This window comes from Glandiceps talaboti, chromosome 6 (genome assembly GCF_964340395.1).
Source record: "Glandiceps talaboti chromosome 6, keGlaTala1.1, whole genome shotgun sequence".
Classification (NCBI taxonomy): domain Eukaryota; kingdom Metazoa; phylum Hemichordata; class Enteropneusta; family Spengelidae; genus Glandiceps; species Glandiceps talaboti.
Window position 1 is genome coordinate 2794160 of NC_135554.1, and position 21471 is coordinate 2815630.

Genomic DNA, 21471 nt, shown 5'->3' on the forward strand with positions numbered 1-21471 from the left:
CGTACTGTATTCCATTAAATGTACATAAATGTTCGTGATATGCTTTGTTGTTCTAGTTAAGCAAAAATTACAACCACTGTAGTGGTAATTTTCATATCCTTCATAAATTTAGGAATTCATGTTTACGATCGCGTGACGACCGTGCGTTCGCCGTCACTGGACTTTCACGGTTGTGTGTGGAATTTTGACTATTTCCCTGTGACATGAAAAGTACAGTTCAAAGACTTGTTACAATGTATACAACGGTGATATTTTGTTCGATTGACAACAAATTTGCCATTGGAAATGCTGGTTATAGCTCGATCTCTAGTTGTCTGCTAGATTTGTTTACAAGGGACGTGCAATGCTTAATGATCACGTGATACAACAAGCAAAAATACGGCTGTTGGTGAAAAATACGCCTGTGTATCTGCAGGGCTCTTGACCAATCAGAATGCGAGATTGGTGACAGGTGATGTATAAATGTATGTATGTATGTATGTATGTATGTATGTATGTATGTATGTATGTATGTATGTGTGTGTGTATGTATGTATGTATGTATGTATGTATGTATGTATGTGTGTGTATGTACAGAAAACATTAAAAAAGCAGTTCAACAGGCCCGACCTACCCATCTTCAGTTTGCTTTTTCTTTTTCATGATGGCCAATATATCCTCATGCGGGCTTCAAATATCAGTAAAATGGCTGCTGTATTACTATGCACACTTTGTTTTAATATTATTTAATTTTAAGGTATTTCTTTATATTTTCTAAATACATGTGACCTAGTCTAATTCCTATATGTATGCATTACAATTTACTATGATCATCTCCTCTCAGATTATGATAGTAATCGTAACACGTACATATAGGAACTAGATTACATGTGACCATATACATTTGAGTCAATTCCAAATTATATAATATCTTATACAGCGGTTTACTTGCCTCTGATGATGCATACATGAGTGAATTAGATTAAACTAAGATGTTGCATAACTTGCGCTAAAGGAATGAGCAAAATTTATGACAATGGGAAGGGGGCTGAGAAGTCATTGGGTCATCAAAATTCTGAATAAAATATTAATGCTGAAAAATATTATAATGAAAAAATAGGATAACCATTTCATGCACAATGACAAGAACAACATATTTCCATTGGGCAATGCGGGTATACTTTAAATACTTCACAACTGTTCTACTTTCTAGGTATTTATTGAATACAACTTTAGTTCCAATTCCGGTTCGTGTTGCGCAGCTTTGTCAACGATGCAAGTACAAATGTGAACATTTTTATTGTTGAAAGGAAAAGTTAAAAACTGAAGTAATTTAACTGTCAACATAATATTATGTTTGTTGTACTTTGACTGATAGAAAAGTGATTGTGATGAAACAAGTCTTGTACATCCTTGTGGACAAATTACTTTCATTCTTGCAAACCAGAGTTATTATTTCTACCACTACATTCAAAATAAAATGGGAGGCTCGTTAAGAACGTTGCCGTAAAACAGGCCGTGGTTTGCGACGATGGTTACTTTGAGAACTGGCAGAATTGCAGGTTGATTAATGTTGCCTTAAATAAGCATGTTGCTTTTTTCATGACCCCCCCCCCTAGAAAATTGTGAAATTTTTGTTTACCCCCCCCCCCCCCGAAGTAAAATCTGGACTCCCCTAGTTCCTGACGACCATATTCGGATTTTACTCTACGTTATCTTCATACATTAATATTAGTCTAGTTCCTGACGATCGTATTCCCATTTTACACTACGTTATTAACAAATTAACAATAATATAACAAATTTGACAACATATACTTGTATCGTCATCATTACATTATAATGTTCTCATAATTGCGATGGCCAAGTATTACTACAACACTGATGGTCGATATTATAGACATTTTACGACAACCCAAGATTTCGTTTTATTCGACAAGTGGAAAAAATACAAGCTTATATCTAAAATTTGAATGTTTACCAACATAATGTGAACAACATAAAACAAAAACAAAACATGGATGTAACTGCATTCTGCGATGACCCTCCCGTGCATATCTAGTGGATACGATGACCCTCCCGTGCATATCTAGTGGATAAAATAACGTCAAAATATAGACACATATTCAGAGCTTGATCAATACATCGTACGTTTATTTGTTTTCAAAATATGGTACTGCACATCTTTCAGAATCATATATTTTGTTTGCCAGAAGAAATTCAATCGCATAAAGAGCCTTGGAATTCATTATCGATGTGATGTGAAAGTCCATGCCCACGACCCTACAAAGCTGTACCTTCGAATTCCATGACAATGTACGCTCGCTTCATTTGAACTGTGTTGGGTCTTGCACTGATCAACGTTAAAGCATTCTCACGAATGAACACATCCCAGCTGACCAACCTGTAAAACGGTCACAACATCAAAAGTTAACCTGAGCATTGAAAGTAAGCATATTGTTTGTTAGTTGCTGATTTCGGGCGAGATCAACAATTCAATGTGGGATAAACAACTAAATACTTTTAGTTAGCCCGTAGACAAAACTATTTAGACCATTAAAAGGGGATGGCCAGTGAATTGTTTATATCATTTGTTATAATCTCTGATTCCCCCCCCCCCCCACCATAGACGCGGTAATTTCCAGTCTGTCAATAAGCTTACATTATTCAACTCATCTAGAAAGCAATAAAGCAAAAAATTTGTTGATATGATCAGGAGACGATTCATAGGGATAGATAACTATTTCTTTTCATATTAATTGAACAGATCAATTATATATGAGTCTAAAACATTGATTAATATTCAAAATTAAAGGATCCCAAATTGGTGGAAAATGAGCTTACCTTTCACATTCTAAGTGTACTTGAGGTGGATTAGCAACCAATACACATTTGTCCAATGGTACCCTACAAATAAATTGTAATATATGATACACACTGTGGACTTCTTTCATATCATAAAACGTAAAATTAAGCGTGAAAACAAAAAGTATTGATGTATGACGCTGTCATTGTTTTTGTCTCTGTCTGTCTGTCTGTCTGTCTGTCTGTCTGTCTGTCTGTCTGTCTGTCTGTCTGTCTGTCTGTCTGTCTGTCTGTCTGTCTCTGTCTGTCTGTTTGTCTCTGTCTCTGTCTCTCTCTCTGTCTCTCTCTGTCTCTCTCTCTTTGTCTCCCCCCCCCACACACACACGCATTACCCTAAACTTACTCCAATCCTGAGACCCAGTCTCTCAATACTTGCTTAGAGTCTTCAATTGAAATAATACCACGATTTCCTTTGTCATATCGCCTAAATACTTCTTTCATTCGTTCGACTTCTTTAGGTTTTAACAGTTGAACCAGTTCTCCCTGTGTATAAGACAATATTCAGAATCATTTACTAGTATCACGTAATATTGTGGGGTGGAATTATTGCAGAATTCGCAGACATATTGCTATGGTCAGACATATTGCTATGGTCAGACATATTGCTATGGTCAGATATTGCAACCGTCTCATCCAGAACAGACTAACTAAGATAATATTTCTTTGGGACTTTTCACTTAATTGTTGTAATTGGTCTTCGGAAATTTGTAAACTTCTTGATGAGTTGAATTTAAATGCATATTTTGATGTTCTTTTTCCTCTTGATTTATCCTTAGTAGAACAACATTTACTTCATCAGCATCAATTAGTTTGGGTCAAAAATACCAACGGAAAACTTAAGCTTCGTACATATGTTATTTTCAAAGATAATTACATCACTGAACCATACGTTTCTATGAGTCTTTCACGAAGTCGGCGATCTTTTATGGCAAAGTTTTGATCAGGAGTTTTACGACTACATTTAGAAACTGGGAGATATAGAAACGAACCAGTGGGTGATAGACTTTGTATATTTTGTGACCAAAATGGTATAGAAAACGAGATTCACTTTATTTTACATTGCAGTCTTTATGATGGCATAGGTAATACTTATATTAACACGGAAAATAACACTGAATACATCACACTGTCAGACAACTGGAAATTAAAATACTTGGCGACAAAACAGGTTAAAAATACTGCAAAATTCATTGAAGCCGCCTTTTTAAGACGGAATGAAAATTTGTAGTAGTAGTAGTAGTAGTAGTAGTAGTAGTAGTACCAGTAGTAGTAGTAATAGTAGTAGTAATAGTAGTAGTAGTAGTAGTAGTACCAGTAGTAGTAGTAGTAGTAGTACCAGTAGTAGTAGTAGTAGTAGTAGTAGTAGTAGTAGTACCAGTAGTAGTAGTAGTAGTAGTAGTAGTAATAGTAGTGGTGGTGGTGGTGGTGGTAGTAGTAGTAGTAGTAGTACCAGTAGTAGTAGTAGTAGTAGTAGTAGTAGTAGTACCAGTAGTAGTAGTAGTACCAGTAGTAGTAGTAATAGTAGTAGTAGTAGTACCACCAGTAGTAGTAGTAGTAGTAGTAGTAGTAGTAGTAGTAGTAGTAGTAGTAGCACCAGTAGTAGTAGTAGTAGTAGTAGTAGTAGTAATAGTAGTAGTAGTAGTACCACCAGTAGTAGTAGTAGTAGTAGTAGTAGTAGTAGTAGTAGTAGTAGTACCAGTAGTAGTAGTAGTAGTAGTAGTAGTAGTAGTAGTAGTAGTAGTAGTAGTAGTAGTAGTAGTAGTAGTGGTGGTGGTGGTGGTGGTGGTGGTGGTGGTGGTGGTGGTAGTAGTAGTAGTACCAGTAGTAGTAGTAGTAGTAGTAGTAGTAGTAGTAGTAGTAGTAGTAGTGGTAGTAGTGGTGGTGGTGGTGGTGGTAGTAGTAGTAGTAGTAGTAGTAATAATAGTAGTAGTAGTAGTAATAGTAGTAGTACTAGTAGTAGTAGTAGTAGTGGTAGTAGTGGTGGTGGTGGTGGTGGTAGTAGTAGTAGTAGTAGTAGTAGTAGTAATAGTAGTAGTAGTAGTAGTAGTAGTAGTAGTAGTAGTAGTAGTAGTACCAGTAGTAGTAGTAGTAGTAGTAGTAGTAGTAGTAGTAGTAGTAGTAGTAGTAGTGGTAGTAGTGGTATTAGTGGTGGTAGTGGTGGTGGTGGTGGTGGTGGTGGTGGTGGTGGTGGTAGTAGTAGGTATGCATCCGTCATGTCTGACAGCTCGTGATCCTCTGGATGGCGTGCCACCTATTCAGGTCAGCAGCTGTATTGTATAGGAGTGAAAGTGGTTGTCCCACCAGGTTCTTGACCCTGTCTATCCATCTGCTCCTTGTGTGTCCTGGTCTTCTGGAGCCTTTGATTTTACCCTGAAGGATAACTTTCTCTAGGCAATTACCTTGTCGTCTGGCAATGTGGCCAAAATAGCTGAGGGTTAGCTGATTTACCCGATCCAAGAGTCGTTGCTTCGGGCCAATTTCTTGAATGATGCTGGCGTTACTTCTCTTCGCTGTCCAGGGTATTCTCGGCATTCTCCTCCAACACCACAAAAGCATTAATCTTATTTTGAACTGCCTTGGTGATGGTCCAGGACTCACTGGCATACGTAGCAATGGGAAATATAAGTGTCTGAACAAGCTTGATTTTGGTAGCTTTGGTGACACACCTATCAGCCCAGATCTTGTGAAGCTTAGCCATCGCTGATCTTCCCAAAAACAAACGTCTTCTGATCTCTTCCTGACATCCTCCAGTGTAACTAATATATGCTCCCAAAAAGTTGAACTTGGTGACTACTTCAACCTTTTCACCTTCTACAGGGCCGTAGCCTGACCAAATTGCCAAGAACTTTGTCTTGGTGCAATCTTGCATTTAAAATTTAGAAAAGTGCTATTTTACATAAATTTGCATGTAATTTACATAATACATATTTTAGCATACGCAATTAAATATCATATGTAAGGTCAGAAAAAATAAAAAATGCTGGTCACGGGTAACCTAACCCATCGCATTGGGTAAGTAGGTCGATTTCATTTTTTCACAATGCTTGACAAGGATAAAACAAACCATATATAATGATAGCAAAATATTTCAGGTCGAGTTTAGATATAACTTATTCAGTCATCTTGATACTATCTCATACAATTTGTCTGCATAGCTACAGTTAGGAAATGTACACAATTTACGGTTAAACAAATGGTGTAGTTCCTCTCACCCTCTCCTCTCAAAAAATGTTAAGCCCCGCCAATTGAAACTCAAGCATTATTTTAGCCACCCCTTCTGTCACCTACACTACAGTGGAGATATAAAATCATATGGTACAATGATGCTTTGGAAGGAGACAACTCCAAAGGTGAAAAAAAATGAAAATAAGACAGTGTAGGAGGCCATTTAGAAGCATAAAATATCAAACCATAGACATAATAAAATACCAGAATTGAAACAATTATGCTATGCCTTACATATTATTTGGAAGTGTATTTTGTTGCGGCAAAGCTGAAAGATATTATGCGGATGTGCACATGGTAAATGACTTCTCCTGAAGTTTAATTTGGTTCCAAAAAATCCCGAATAAAGAGCAAAACATTTCAAGACTTTCAGACTTTTGATGGCCCAATGGTCGTAAACTTTTGTTCAATTCTTTTTAGTGCACATTGGATATTTAATCTCAATTCATGCTTGTATGCAACATCAGAGCCAAGTAAACCACTGTATAAGATATTATATTATTTGGAATAGACTCAAATGTATATTGTTACATGTACTATTCAGAAAATATAAAGAAATATCCTTAATTTTGAAAAAAAAATGCGAAGCCCGCATGAGGATATATTGCCCATCACCAGAAAAAAAAATATGGGCAGGTTGAACAGCATTTTTCATTTTTTCGGGCATAATGTCGTATCTTTCAAAGTAGTTGCCGAAAAGATGTCACATTCAAAGTAAAAAAATGGATGGTGTTTTCTCAAATAAGTAACACAACAAAATAATCATTTTCTTTACCCAACTCCCAAAACTGTTGTGGCCTCGTTTATGTCGGAACCCAAGGTGAACTCAGTGAATTCTCCTTGTTATTATCATTATAATGGAAATTGAAGTTTGGATTTTGATGTCGAAGGTACAGCTCTGTTTACAAATTCAAGGCCATTCTTTCCATAGCAAATTGTCGCTTCCAAATGAATTGCGGAATAACGCTAGTGTCAGTGTGCAATGAGATAATTATATCAAACAACATTTTAACCAAAGACAACGTCGAACACAAATATTGAAAGAAATATCTTCAAATAGTGGATCTTAAACTGCGTACCTAATTTAATAGTTTTTCAAGGCCACCGAATATTCCAAAAAGAGATCTACCGTTTCATCAGTATGAAATGTTTTAATATTTAAGGAACAAGATGTAAATGAGATCGAGCGCATCTCAGTCACTGCATGCAGCATAGCAGGCGACCTCACGTTGAACGACTTTTTCCGTCTTTTTTTGAGTTTCAATGGCTGACATTATAATTGCGACTTGCTATCTTCAAATGAAGGAGACTTTCAAGACTACTGTTACTCGCGGAAAATGCACAGTGCATGTGCGCAATTCTTTTGTACTTTCCCGCACAAAGAATTTTTAATTTGCTGCAAAAAGTTACTATTTTTAACTGGACACATTTTTATTCAAAGTTAAGCCACCGTACAATAGCGATATAAGATACATATTAGCCAGGAGTCAGCAGTGTACAGTCACTTTAGTGAACTATCCATTTAAATCGCGCATGCTAGGAATCGTCACGTAAATAAAGATTTTAATAGCATCGCTATGTATTCAAAAAGTAGCTTTTTTTTCTTTCTTTTTTCCAAAATCTCAGGGGGGCCGGGCAGCTGCCCCCTTGCGCCCCCCCCCCTCCGCAGGCTACGGTACTGTTCTATAGTTATGGGGTCGAGTCAGTATTGATATCATCACCAATTATCATTATTTTGGTCTTGGCCACATTAAGGTGGAGAACCAATGGGGCTAGGCTTTCATGTTTCACCTTAATTAGCAGATCACAGAACTCTTGGAGAGAGGGAGCGATGAGAGTAGTATCATCGGCATAGCACAGGTTAGTCAGATGTCATCAACCAATGGATAAACCTCCTTTCTGGTTGTCAACTGTTCTTCTCATTATGTATATAAGTTGAAAAGGGTTGGGGAGAGAATGCAACCTTGTCGAACTCCCTGCCCCAGGCTGAACCAGTCACTTTCACCTTTTTCTGTTCGAACACAAGCAAGCTGACCTTTGTAGAGGTTCTGTACTAACTCTACTAAGTGTGTAGGTATACCCATAGGTAGGAGAGCCTTCTAGAGGACACCATATCTGACACAGTCAAACGCTTTTGAGTAATCGATGAAACAGAGAAAAGCCTTCCTCTTAAATTCTCTGCATTTCTCAATTTTTGCTATGTGATCTCTGTGCCTATTCCTCTTCTGAAGCCTGCTTGCTCGGGAGGTAGTTCTCTTTCCAGATATTGACGAAGTCGCTCATTTAAAACATGAAGCAGAACCTTGCTAACTATAGTTACAGTAAGACAACATAACACGTGAATGTTATCGTACATGATTACTATGGTTACAGTAAAACAACATAACATGTGAATGTTATCGTACAATGATTACTATGGTTACAGTAAGAGAACATAACACATGATTTGTTAATAACTGGTTTACGTCATACTAGTAAATGAATTGGAATATTACGTCACATTAGTAAATGAATTGGAATATTACGTCATATTAGTAAATGAATTGGAATATTACGTCATATTAGTAAATGAATTGGAATGGTAAGTAATTTTATTATAGTGACTTGATGTAATAAATACCTTTCAGCCTATCGGGCTTATAAGTCACCTTGAACAAAAAAAGGACACATTGACAATATAGAGAGGTTATAGTGAAATAATTGTACATTCAGTGTGAGAGAAAATGAATTAACTGTAATCATTGTACGATAACATTCACGTGTTATGTTCTCTTACTGTAACCATAGTAATCATTGTACGATAACATCCACGTGTTATGTTCTCTTACTGTAACCATAGTAATCATTGTACGATAACATTCACGTGTTATGTTCTCTTACTGTAACCATAGTAATCATTGTACGATAACATTCACGTGTTATGTTCTCTTACTGTAACCATAGTAATCATTGTCCGATAATATCCTTACTTTAAGCCTACAAAGTTTCACTGCTACAAAATTTGCGATTTTACAGTCTTCAGCAAGTTCTCAAAGACATAATTTTCACTAATTACCAGACTGGTACAATGTGTTCATGTACAAGAAGGTATTTTAGACACTACTTATTTTTGCGTTTTTGTTTTCCACCGACGTTAGCGAGAAAACAAGTTTTTAGCGACAATTTGCATGTTTCCAGTATTATATGTTCTTTTACTGTAATCATAGTTGTTAGAATTTTGACGACAAAGTGTGTAAAGCAACCTACATGTGATCGTCTCCTGTACAAGTGTTCCAGTGTCTCTACATTCACAAATTCCCACCAGGCGATGAACCCGTCACCAGATATGTCAATTGCCTGAAACTAAAATTAATGGTTAAAACATCCAATACATTAGTAATAACACATGATAGCGAGGGCATACACATTTCATCTGTTCATTATCATGGCAACATCACTTCGCGCGTTCATTTTCAAGTCATATAACTTCTTTTTTTTTAGAATGTCATGTGTATGAGTTGTAGTCAATGACAGTGTCTGTAGCATCAATGAGGTGTAACTATGATACGTGTTAATAGAGTTGTAGCCAAGAAGCGGCCATTTCAAGCACCTTGAGTTTAAACACCAAGCGTATCAACTCAGCTTCTATAAGTTCCCTAAAACCATTAGGGACAGGGACTCACTAAATCATGATATGAGAGCCAGTCAGGACACTGACACTTTCAAAGCTAAACTCCATAAACGATATAACTAAGTTTTGTGTGCATCCCCCAACTGTGATATCCTTTGGGAGATTAGCTGGTATTAGACAGACAGACAGACAGACAGACAGACGGACAGACGGACAGACGGACGGACGGACAGACGGACAGACGGACGGACGGACAGACAGACAGACAGACAGACAGACAGACAGACAGACAGACAGACAGACAGACAGACAGATATCTTTCAGCTTATATAGTCGTTTAATATTGTATTTTAAATGACATTTGGCTGACGTGTAATACTTGCGTTTTATTTACTCGACTAGGCTAAATTTGCATTATGAATTATTCGACTGTTTGTAATGATAGTTGCAGCACTATTTTAAAGAAAAACCAACATGCTATGTAAGTAATTTTAACTGTATTTGTCAATGCATCTATATAATGCAATAATTTAAAATTAATATATCGTCTGACCTTTTTCTGATAGTAATCTACCTTGTCTTCAGACATCTCCTCATTGAACATGTCACCGTGTTTCCTTCTGTGATAAGTCATAAACTCTTGCAAGGTGACTTTTCCATCTGTGAAAAGACCAAATAAGTCATTCGGAATCAGTAAGTCAAAGAGTCAGAGAGTCAGTCAGTTAGTTAGTCAGTCAGTCAGTCAGTCAGTCAGTCAGTCAGTCAGTCAGTCAGCCAGCCATCTAGTGAGTTAGTTAGTCAATCAGTCACTCAGTCAGTCAGTCAGTCAGTTAGTTAGTTAGGGAGTCAGTCAGTTATTCCGCCCACCCGCACGCACGCAAACATATTCACATGCATACACATACACACGTATTTTTCTTTGTTGATTGTCTTACGGTGTATCGGGGATCGGTTGCAGACAAAACAAAAACACCATCGCAGGTCTATTTCACACACAGGTCTTTATCATACACAAGTTCATTTCATACACGTGTATTTCACACACAGGTCTATATCGATACACCGGTCCATTTCACACACAGGTCTATATCGATACACGGGTCCATTTCACACACAGGTCTATATCGATACACCGGTCCATTTCACACACAGGTCTATATCGATACACCGGTCCATTTCACACACAGGTCTATATCGATACACCGGTCCATTTCACACACAGGTCTATATCGATACACCGGTCCATTTCACACACAGGTCTATATCGATACACCGGTCCATTTCACACACAGGTCTATATCGATACACCGGTCCATTTCACACACAGGTCTATATCGATACACCGGTCCATTTCACACACAGGTCTATATCGATACACCGGTCCATTTCAGGTCGATTTCATACACGGGTCTATTTCATACACAGATCTATATCATACACAGGTCGATTTCATACACGTACTTGTACACGTAATGGTCATATATTGATGACTTGATCAATCAAATCACCTACATACCATGCATATACTAATCATAAACGTACATGATGAAAACACCAGACAGAGCGTTTTGTAAAACTCTAGCATAGTATGTCAAACAACCGTACCAGTATAGGTATTACGATTATTGTCTAGTGTAAAGAAACTACCTGAACATTTCAACACTTGCTACGATTAATCACTGAGAGTTCCATGAAAAAAAACAACAATACCTGCATTCAGGTCTAGTCTGTCAAATTTCTCGATGACACCCTCCAATTCGCTGTCTGATAACAACTTTGCAATATTGTCCTAAATATAGGTAGAAAGGAAAATTTATTACCATATGATGTCACTCATACGTACACTAGCTGTAATCTGTGTCAGATATAATGACTCACTTCTCAATATTGTACACTGTGTCAGATATAATGACTCACTTCTCAATATTGTACACTGTGTCAGATATAATGACTCACTTCTCAATATTTTACACTGTGTCAGATATAATGACTCACTTCTCAATATTGTACACTGTGTCAGATATAATGACTCACTTATTGATATTTTACACTGTGTCAGATATAATGACTCACTTATTAATATTTTACACTGTGTCAGATATAATGACTCACTTATTAATATTTTACACTGTGTCAGATATAATGACTCACTTATTGATATTGTACACTGTGTCAGATATAATGACTCACTTATTGATATTGTACACTGTGTCAGATATAATGACTCACTTATTAATATTTTACACTGTGCCAGATATAATGACTCACTTATTAATATTTTACACTGTGCCAAGTGTATTGAATCACCTTTAGGTAAACTTGTGTGCGAGAGTGTAATTTTACAGAGACTGCCAATAACATAGTTAGAAAACGTAATGCGTTTGTTATTTCATGGTACGGACCCTAAAATCAGTACCTTCATTGACGACACGTTAAACTTGCGCATGAGACGTCATTATTTGATTTGAATTTGAATTTATTCGGTAAAATTAGGGAAATGTGTACAAGTATATAATACAAGGTATAACAAATCAACAAGGATAACACATAAAAGTATTTTTAAAAACGCTTATTTCCAATGATGTGATCTTCGTAGGGAAATTCAAAATACCATGGCAACAATGGTACAGAAAACTGTATTACATTAAACATGACAGAAAACCAATTAGAGTGATAAAATACACGTATGATTAGACTTACAATTAAAAGAGGAAGGACTAAGATTTTACAACAATATTATGTTCTTTATCCTCTAGTTTGTTCCATAGAAAAGGTTGACATGGCTTTTAAAACTATTTTTTTGTATGAGATTGTTTCACTGAGAGTGGGAGACTATTCCAAAGACCAATGCCTGTGTATAAGCGAATGAACTCTTACCCATACCACTGACTCTTGGAACAACACATGACAGTTCACTCGCTCTCGTTCTATAACTGCTCAACTGCTTAATTGCTCAACCCTCAATTCTACAGGAAACATACCTACAAGTTTAAACTGATTATATCCAATGTGTGTTCTAGGAGCAGCACTAAGTATGTATCTTATGATGTTATTTTGCAGAACTTGTAGTCTAACCTTCAACTTCTTTGTGAGACGACCACGACCAAGATGAACAGGCATAATCGAAATGACACTGGATCAAAGCCGAGACAAGTAATTTCTTTCTTTTCAGATTAAAATTACGAGTAGTATAAAATTTCAAGTTTGTTTACGCATTTAGATAGCACGCTAGAAGCGATCAGATAACGACTAATCCAATGAAACCCCTAAATATGTCACACTCAACTTAAATTCAATATCATTTCCATGACAACGCACTTTGATTTTGTTAGTTGTATGCAAACGTTTCTTGGAGGCAAATAAACTGAAGTTTTACCCAGATGTAAAGATAGCTAATTGTCAACTCCATACTCAGGGTCTCCTCGGTCTCCAATATATCCTTCCCTGACACCAACAATTAATGCTGAGTCATCAGCATACATAAACTTATACACTTTGCTGCAGCCTTCATATCATTCTCATAATATATCAGAAACAGAAGCGGCCCGAACATGAAGCCTTGTGGGATCCCACATGCAGTTCCTATAGATCCAGACTGAACACCATGGATCAACATCAACGACTTGTGACCTACCAGTTAGATACGATTTGAACCACTTTACTGAAATTTCATTTAAACCTAAATATGTAAGTTTAGTTAACAATATCTCATGATGTCGAAGGCCTTTTGGAGATCTAACATAATCATACCGGTGAGGTTCCCTTTATCATTTTCTTGTTTGATATATTCTGACAAGTGAATTAGACATGTATCAGTAGCTATAGAATAAGAGGGCCTAAAACCAGACTGGAATTCATACAGTAAACTATTTTGGACAAGATAATCATTAATTTGATTGTACACCACTCTTTCAAACACCTTTGAAACAATACTCAATACAGACACAGGCCTATAATTACCAGCTTCAGTTTTACACTTCTTTTTGTACAGCGGCACAACAAGTACTCTAGCTTTCTTCAGATCATCCGGAAGAGAACCCGTATGGATAGATATATTCATATGAGCTAGGGGTTTAGCAAAACCGAAGCACCATCTTTTACAAATCTTGCTGGAATATTGTCTAATCCAGTCGCTTTACTGTCACTCACATTACACAATAGCTTATACATTTGATCTTCTGTAACAGATGATAAACCAAACATGTTGTCTGAGATATCTTTACAATGATAAAATTGTGCTATATGGGAAACACCATAGCCACCGGTACAAGCTGGTAGTTAATTGACAAGTGAAAAGGCAATAATTGTAAAAAAAATGAATTAAAATGATCAGAAATTTATCAAAACACAAACCATTATCAACATTCAGAACAATATAACTGGATTTCGTTTTGCATCTAAAAGAAGAGCCAAGATCTTTTAAAACTTTCCATAATTTTTTGGGATGATTCTGATTATTATTAACAGCATTTACATAAAATTGAGATTTAGCTTTATCTTTCTTATATCTAATCTGATTTCTATAATGTTGGAATTGGTTGTAATCCGAAATGTCTTTTGACCTTCTGAATTTGGTAAAATACTTGTCCCTCTGGCTAACGAGGTATAATATGTCACTGGTGATCCAAGGCTTACATAATACGGTCCTTGTCAGGACTTAGTTGTTACGTACTCAAATAAACGAATTATAGTATAATATTTAGCGACTATATCTTTAGTTGAGTGATACAGAAACTGGAGTAATTAGGAAAAACCAGGACTAGAACGATGTTTGGTCTATGCTTCTAATGACATGGAGTTTGGTATTGCTAGTATCAACACAAATACAAGACTATATAGTCAATTTTAACAAAACATTCGATATGATAAAACTATATATACTTTTATTGAGATCGATGAAAGTTAGAGACTAACATGTCCCCATTTATATCCAAGCCCTACGCCCTCTATCGGTGAATTTCAACTATATACTTACGCAATCTGGGCAACTCCAACCAATCTTGGTTTTAGCTTTTTTCAGAGCTGCTTTACTATATTTGTCTCTACCAATACCAGCCATGTCGTACAAACAGTTGCCATGGTAGTACCTTCCACATACACGACAATCATAAAGCACGTCATTTTGAAACATCTTGCATATCTGACAATCTTGGTAACCGTGGTCAAACTGAAATCAAAGTATTACAAACATAAAGTAAGATAATTTACAGGTAGTATTAGGACATCAGTAATCCAATGGTTGTAGGTGGTAAATCACCAGGCTATGACATAAAATAAAAAATATCTACAATGTGCCACGAAAAAGTTTCTAGTGTCATTTTCTGTATCTGGCAGTCAAATATACATCTATACACTGCAGTCACCATCTGGCCGTGGCGATGTATATGAAGTGATCATGTGTCGTCACTTGTGTATAAGGGTTGTATAATTACTCACTGCTATGTCCACAAACAAGCTCTTGGAGTAAGAAAACACAGAGCGTTAAAACTGGGAGCACCGATACGACTTTGTTTGGTGGTGTAGTCTGACAGCAGTAGACTAAACGTATTATCAAGGTCATTTGTACTTTTTGCTAAAGATTTGCCTAATAAAAGTTTGTGAGACGATGAACCTACATGTTTGTTTTTAAAAAAAAGAAAAAAAAAGTTGTAATGTAGAGCTAAATTTCCGTATGTCACAGTTTATCGAGAATTGAAAGTCCCCAGCAACATTATTCTTTAGACAAGACTATGACCAGATTGATTTGTTATCATGCTGCGGTATGACGTCACCATCATTATGCAACAAAAGTAATCACGTGACAAATATTCAGTAAACTCTAATCGTTGATTTTTCCTTAGTAATTTTTTATTTTAATCCAGACATCTTTAAATATCTAACCTCAAGTATAGCATAATACGGGAATGGTGACTGAAGCCCGTAATCCTTCAGTTTTTGTTGCATTGATATTGGCATTGGCGGTGGTGTCTTCTTTTCTGGGGTGTCTTTGACTGGGTTCAACTTAGCATCAACTCGTTTCTTTCGAGCGAGTTTGCTGGAGCTAAAATGTAATAAATCTATTTGAAACCTTTACATTCACAATACACATTACGTAATAACTGATTATAAAAATACATCTTGATGAACGATTTGAATGGCTTTTGGTCCCGACATGAAAATAAATCATAATCTAGGTTGTCGTCAATGAAGTCAATGATGAAAGAATAAAAGTATTGCAAGAATTTCGAATACATTTAAATAACATTTTCTGACGGAATGGTTACTTTCAGTGTGGAATGCAACGTACCAAATCCCATGTCGAAATCCAATTCGTTATGAATCATGTATTTATATACTAAATTGTAGAAGTTCAAGGCGAATCTGAAAGACATTGGCTCAGTCTTCCATTTGGTGGAAATATGTAATAAACTTTGTATTGATTTTTATCCATACAGGTGATAACACTTCTTACATAATTCATAATGTTTGTCTACATCAATTCGTTTGGGTTAACGTTATAGAATAGATTATACAACACACGTGCATTGCATGGCTAAGGTTTTATCCAGTCTAGTAAACCTATGGTCGAATACCTGTTAGCTAGCTCTATACCAAATACTGAGATATTAATCATTTGTTCTATCACAGACAAGAAGATGATACCTGTCTGTGGTTCTATGCAGTTATACTCACAAAAATCCCTTTGTAAACTTTTGCCACACTGAGACTTTAACCCAACCAGCCGAAGCAGGGTCTACTTCAACGTCTGGGGTTTTCTTGTCAGTCGATTGTCCAGTTGATATGGCATTGTCATCAGACTTTGCAAGTAGGGAAGAGTCTTCCTCCAACGAATCCTTACGGAAAACTATGGCCGCTTTCCCAATGGCTCTAAATTTTTTCTTAGTTTCACCTTTAGACACAGTTGTTCCCATTGTAAACACATCACCCTAAGACACTTTGTTTGACTTTAAATTGAATGATTACATTATGTACGCGGAACTGCAACTTTTGTGGCACGATTCAACTAATGTGAATTGTTAACAAATTGTGTGTCTATTTCATTGTGACGTAGTATTCTTTAGAATGAAGTTCCATCATTCTGCTTCCCAGAGTTCTTTGCGCCAAAGCGAACATAATAATAGTTATTGTTCCACCTCAACATTCTCACACGTACACAAGCTACGGCTTGTGCGTCATCAAAATTTTGTTAAAGAGTGTCACCACTGTGCAGGCACTAATTTGTGATATTGCCCTCACTGGCATGTGTTAAACAGAATGTGCGCTTAGTTCATGCAGCTTGGAGAATGGAAGCACAAATGAAACATATGTATGGCGCTTAATTCACATCAAAAGTCGAACTCGTCAATTGACAAGTCAGAACCATCAAATGACAGGTCAGGACTGTCAATTGACAAGTCAGGACCATAAAATGATTTAGTCAATGTCTTCAATTGATAAGTCAATGCCTTCAATTAATGAATGGATATGCACGGATGATAGCCAAACTCTTGACATTAATAGCCCCGTCTACACGGCACTAAAAATCCCACATGCGGTAGGATTCAGGATAGTTTGAAGCGCGTGTAGACGCAAACGCGTCCTGAACCTGTCATGAAACCGCCCTGACTTAGGACACCTTTGAGAGGTTTCCTGAAACCCTCCTGACTTCGTCCTATGTACAGTCAGGACGGAACGCGCGACATCCACGCTGTAACCTTCCTACGTGTAGACACAAATCTATCCTACCTCAGGTAGGACTTGGGACTGCCTCAGGTAGGACGACCTACGTGTAGATGGGGCTAATTGAATCAATCTGTATTACTACCAAACTGGTGTCCATTAGTTGAAGTTCTTGGTACCCTTAGGATGGTTGGTCGTCAACTCAACTACGTCACGACGCGTCATATCCTACGTCATATTTCGTCATGCAAGTTTTCTTCAGATTCTAACTACTGAGCTGGGGATGACAACGGTGATCGACCTGGGAGAACTAAATCTTCTTGAGCGCGTGTTTCAAAACAGAGGAAGTGGTTCCACACACCGAATATTACACTTTTGAATGGGCGATCGAGAATGTGTTTTTGTTTTGTTTATTTGTGTGCTAGTTTGTTTGGCCATGGCGATATGAAGTCGGAACTTTTATGGTTTTCAAATTTGACAATTGCAATCCTTTGTTGCTGAACACAATAAAGGAATAATTGTTAGATTCAGAGACGATATATTAATGATCTATGATGGAAGAAAACAAGAACTACATGATTTTATCACAAAAATCAACCAAATGCATCCACATTTCTAATTTTCGTTGTGTTTGTTCACAGCATAAAATAGTATATCTTGACCTAGAAGTATACAAAGGTCAAAGATACCATAGCGAAAACGTATGTGACATTCGAACACACAAAACCGACTGCCATATTCTAATTTCTACACATAGAATCGTGTCATCCAAGGGCAACATTCACTGGTTTCGAATTCACTAAAGGAGAAATCCAAAGGCTCGCTACGATCAGAATTTAATTTATAGCAGGGGGCTAGGGAGAAAACAATTTGGTAAAAAAAAATTCGCAGTACCCCCCCCCCCCCCGCCCTCTCAAAAAACATTCATGTCATGACCCCTCTCCGCCCAAATGAACCAAAGAATTTTCGTATCCTCCCCCCAGGCTACACATATTTAATATGTGTAGTTATACAGTACCCCCACTACCACAACCACTTCCTGCATTCTAGAGAATGATGTACAATTGCATGGTACAGTATATTAATATAAGAGATTTCTTTACAAATAGATGTGGGCTTTGCAAGTGAAAGGTCTCACATTGGGCTGTAACCTGTACTTGGAGATACTTAGCCAGTAGAGTTTTCACTTTCAATCCTGATTTGGGCAGAAGCAGTATACCCCATGATAGCTAGTGGAGAGGGTGTTGGAGGGGTGTCCCCCTCCCTGGGTGACCACTAAAAAATTAGGACATGTAGGTAGCCATTCAGTGTCAAATCATACACATTATCGAAAGCCATAGATGTACTTGAAAATTGTAATACCCCAATTTTACTCTGAATACATTATCATACAACTGCAATGGCTATATTGATAGTCGGCATTCATTTGGCTATGGATGTACTGCCTCATAATTAAATGTATGGTAGGTAAATGAAGTGAACAATTTGGCAAACGTACAAGATAAACGACTGCTCATGAGACAAACAGTCAGACATACAGACAAAGAGACAGAGGGGGAAGAGATTTAGGCATACACAAACACAATCGCTTTGCAGTCACCCACCTCATCACTGAATAAGGCTTTAGAAATGTTCAAATGTGTTCGGTAAACGATCGCTCCTGATGTTTAATTCGGTTCAATGCATGGACAAAATATTACGTGTCTACCCCTTTCAGACCATCAGAATTTTCATGCCCCCTCGAACCCCAATTTCTTTTCATGCTCCCCTATAGTACTTGATTTTTTGCCTAAACTGAGTAGATATAGTTCAATATAATGTAGTTTGTTTGTAGTTTTATAGACAAATAAGAAACAGTTCTATCATGTAGTAAAATATTGCAAGTTTAATAGGGCATATGTTTCAAAGGTTTTATAGGTACTTGTGAATTGACATCTACATAAATATTCAGAGATACTAAATAAATGAATAATATCCATTTCACATTTGTACTGAAAGCTTTCCCTAATAGTACCATACTAATACAAATACAGACACAACCATAACATTGAGGTACTTCTGCCATGGAAGACTTTAACTTTTAACAAATCAATACAAACTGTGAAGCATACCAACGCTTCCAAACAGTGTATCTATTTATAGTTAGACATGAATACAAATATTACTTAGAACCAAATCAGATTTGAATAACCCCTTCTGTCCAGTGAGAATGTATTTTGAACTCGTTGTATGTTGGTAATTATGCATAATAACTGACACGATACTTCTTTTACCGTCCGAGTGTTTTTGCATATACATATATACTAAATAATCATTCTTTTCAGTACAACTAGGGTGCTTTGTGCAGACTTCAACGCACACTTTGATTCAACTGTACCAGAAGGATTGTCAGCTGTCCAGATTGAGTTATCGATTGCCAAAAGTCAAATAACGTTCGTACAAATTGACTTATTGGTTGACATCATCGACTTATTACATATAACTGACGGTCCTGACTTGTCATTTGACGTCGCTGACTTGTCAATTGACGAGTTCGACATTTGGCGTGAATTAAGCGCCATGCGCCATAGCATATGTCAATGTACTAGTTCATATTAATTTGGAACATTGGAACTTTTGATTACAACAGTTACCAGGTACCAATTTTACATGGTTCGCATAGTTCTGTGAGCAAGTTCTCTGAAAAGAACGCCAGTACTCTCGAAACAACCCCGGCATCCAAATTGATGCATTTCCAGCCCTGTTGTTATCTTTGCAATATACGCAATCAGATGGCCGTTGCTATGGGCGTGGTCTTGTTGCTAGGTACTTTTGCATACATTTTTTGAATGTTTATTCATTTGTCTATTAATCCGTTATCTTTGCGATCATTTGGCTGTTGCTATGGGCGTACTCTTGTTGCTAGGCACATTTGCATACACTTTTGGAATGTTTGTTTAGTTGTCTATTAATCCCTGTTATCTTTGCAATGTATGCGATCATTTGGCTCTTGCTATGGGCCTTGTCTTGTTGCTAGGCACATTTACATACATTTTTGAAATATTTATTCAGTTGTCTATTAGTCCATTATCTTTGCAATATATGCAATAATTTGGCTGTTGCTATGGGCATGGTCTTGTTTCTAGGCACATTTGCATACACTTTTTGAATGTTTGTTCATTTGTCTAAGAATCCCTGTTATTTTTGTGATATACACAATCGTCGGCTGTTGCTATGGGCGTGGTCATGGTTGGTACGAATATTTGCATACATCTTTAATGTTTACTCACCTACCAGATGATGTTAATTTCGCAAAATATACTGGCATTTGGTTGTTGTTAAGGGCACACACACAGACAGACACTGTACCATGCCTATAGCACTACTGTACTGAACCTTATCAGTTTAGTTGTGCTAAAAAAATCATAACTGTGAATGTGTGCAAGGGATTTTGTTGCCAGGGAAGTATATGTTCATATTATGGAGTCATACGATGGGCGAATGGTTAGCGTGGGAGGTTTGGAATCTGCAGGTTGCAGATTTGAGCCCCGTTGCTGCTAATCTTTAAGGCCCTGATATGGGTTTTGCAGACCAAGGTTGTGTGGCAGAAGGGCTCCACTTTAGGAAATTATATATAATGATATGGAAAATTACTGCCCTGGTAGAGCTCGCGATTTTTCCATAGCAATACATAGGTACATGATTTATAGGTATATGATAACATCTGTTTCTGAATGGTCAAGTCCTTGGACAAGATTTGAACCATATAGAGGCTACAATGCATTCTATGTTTCCCTGGTTGTGGGTTGTGGGTGTATATTTGTTGAATAATCGCATACTTTATTTTTTATACTTACTATGTACTAAGACACATATTTATATTTTGTCATGTTCATATTAAGAACGCTGCAAGAATATTATTTCATTTTATTACAAATAGTACTTCCATAAGCAGTCAATAACATGTAATATGTATTAATCCAAATGCAATCTACTTGATTGAATATGTACGTTGTACATGCATAGTGCATGTAGTGCACATAATTTAGGTCAGTCCAAGCATGATTAAATTGTTACACTGTGTTACATTGTATCACCTATACAAGGTGTTAACTGTACATCTGCCTAGTGTGTGTGTACTAAAGCAATAAAAA

General features: G+C 36.9%; 1 protein-coding gene across 1 annotated transcript; it reads right to left on the reverse strand.

Moving 5' to 3' along the window:
* Positions 1-2067: 2067 nt before the first annotated feature.
* LOC144436456 (PHD finger protein 24-like) lies at positions 2068-16590 on the reverse strand. Its single transcript, XM_078125255.1, has 9 exons — positions 16352-16590; positions 15560-15719; positions 14655-14846; positions 11390-11468; positions 10233-10339; positions 9316-9411; positions 3188-3327; positions 2824-2886; positions 2068-2383 (listed from the first exon to the last, which is right to left on the reverse strand). The coding sequence occupies exons 1-9, from the start codon at positions 16588-16590 to the stop codon at positions 2263-2265; spliced, it is 1197 nt and encodes a 398-aa protein (XP_077981381.1). The 3' UTR covers positions 2068-2262.
* Between the last annotated feature and the right edge of the window lie 4881 nt (positions 16591-21471).

Excerpts from the sequence above, each read along its gene's own strand:
- LOC144436456 (XM_078125255.1), bottom strand. The coding sequence starts at position 16,590 with ATGGGAACAACTGTGTCTAAAGGTGAAACTAAGAAAAAATTTAGAGCC. Across the intron at positions 14,847-15,559 it reads CGTATTATGCTATACTTGAG|TTTGACCACGGTTACCAAGA; the intron begins GTTAGATATTTA and ends CTTTGATTTCAG. Across the intron at positions 11,469-14,654 it reads GTTGGAGTTGCCCAGATTGC|GACAATATTGCAAAGTTGTT; the intron begins GTAAGTATATAG and ends ACCTATATTTAG.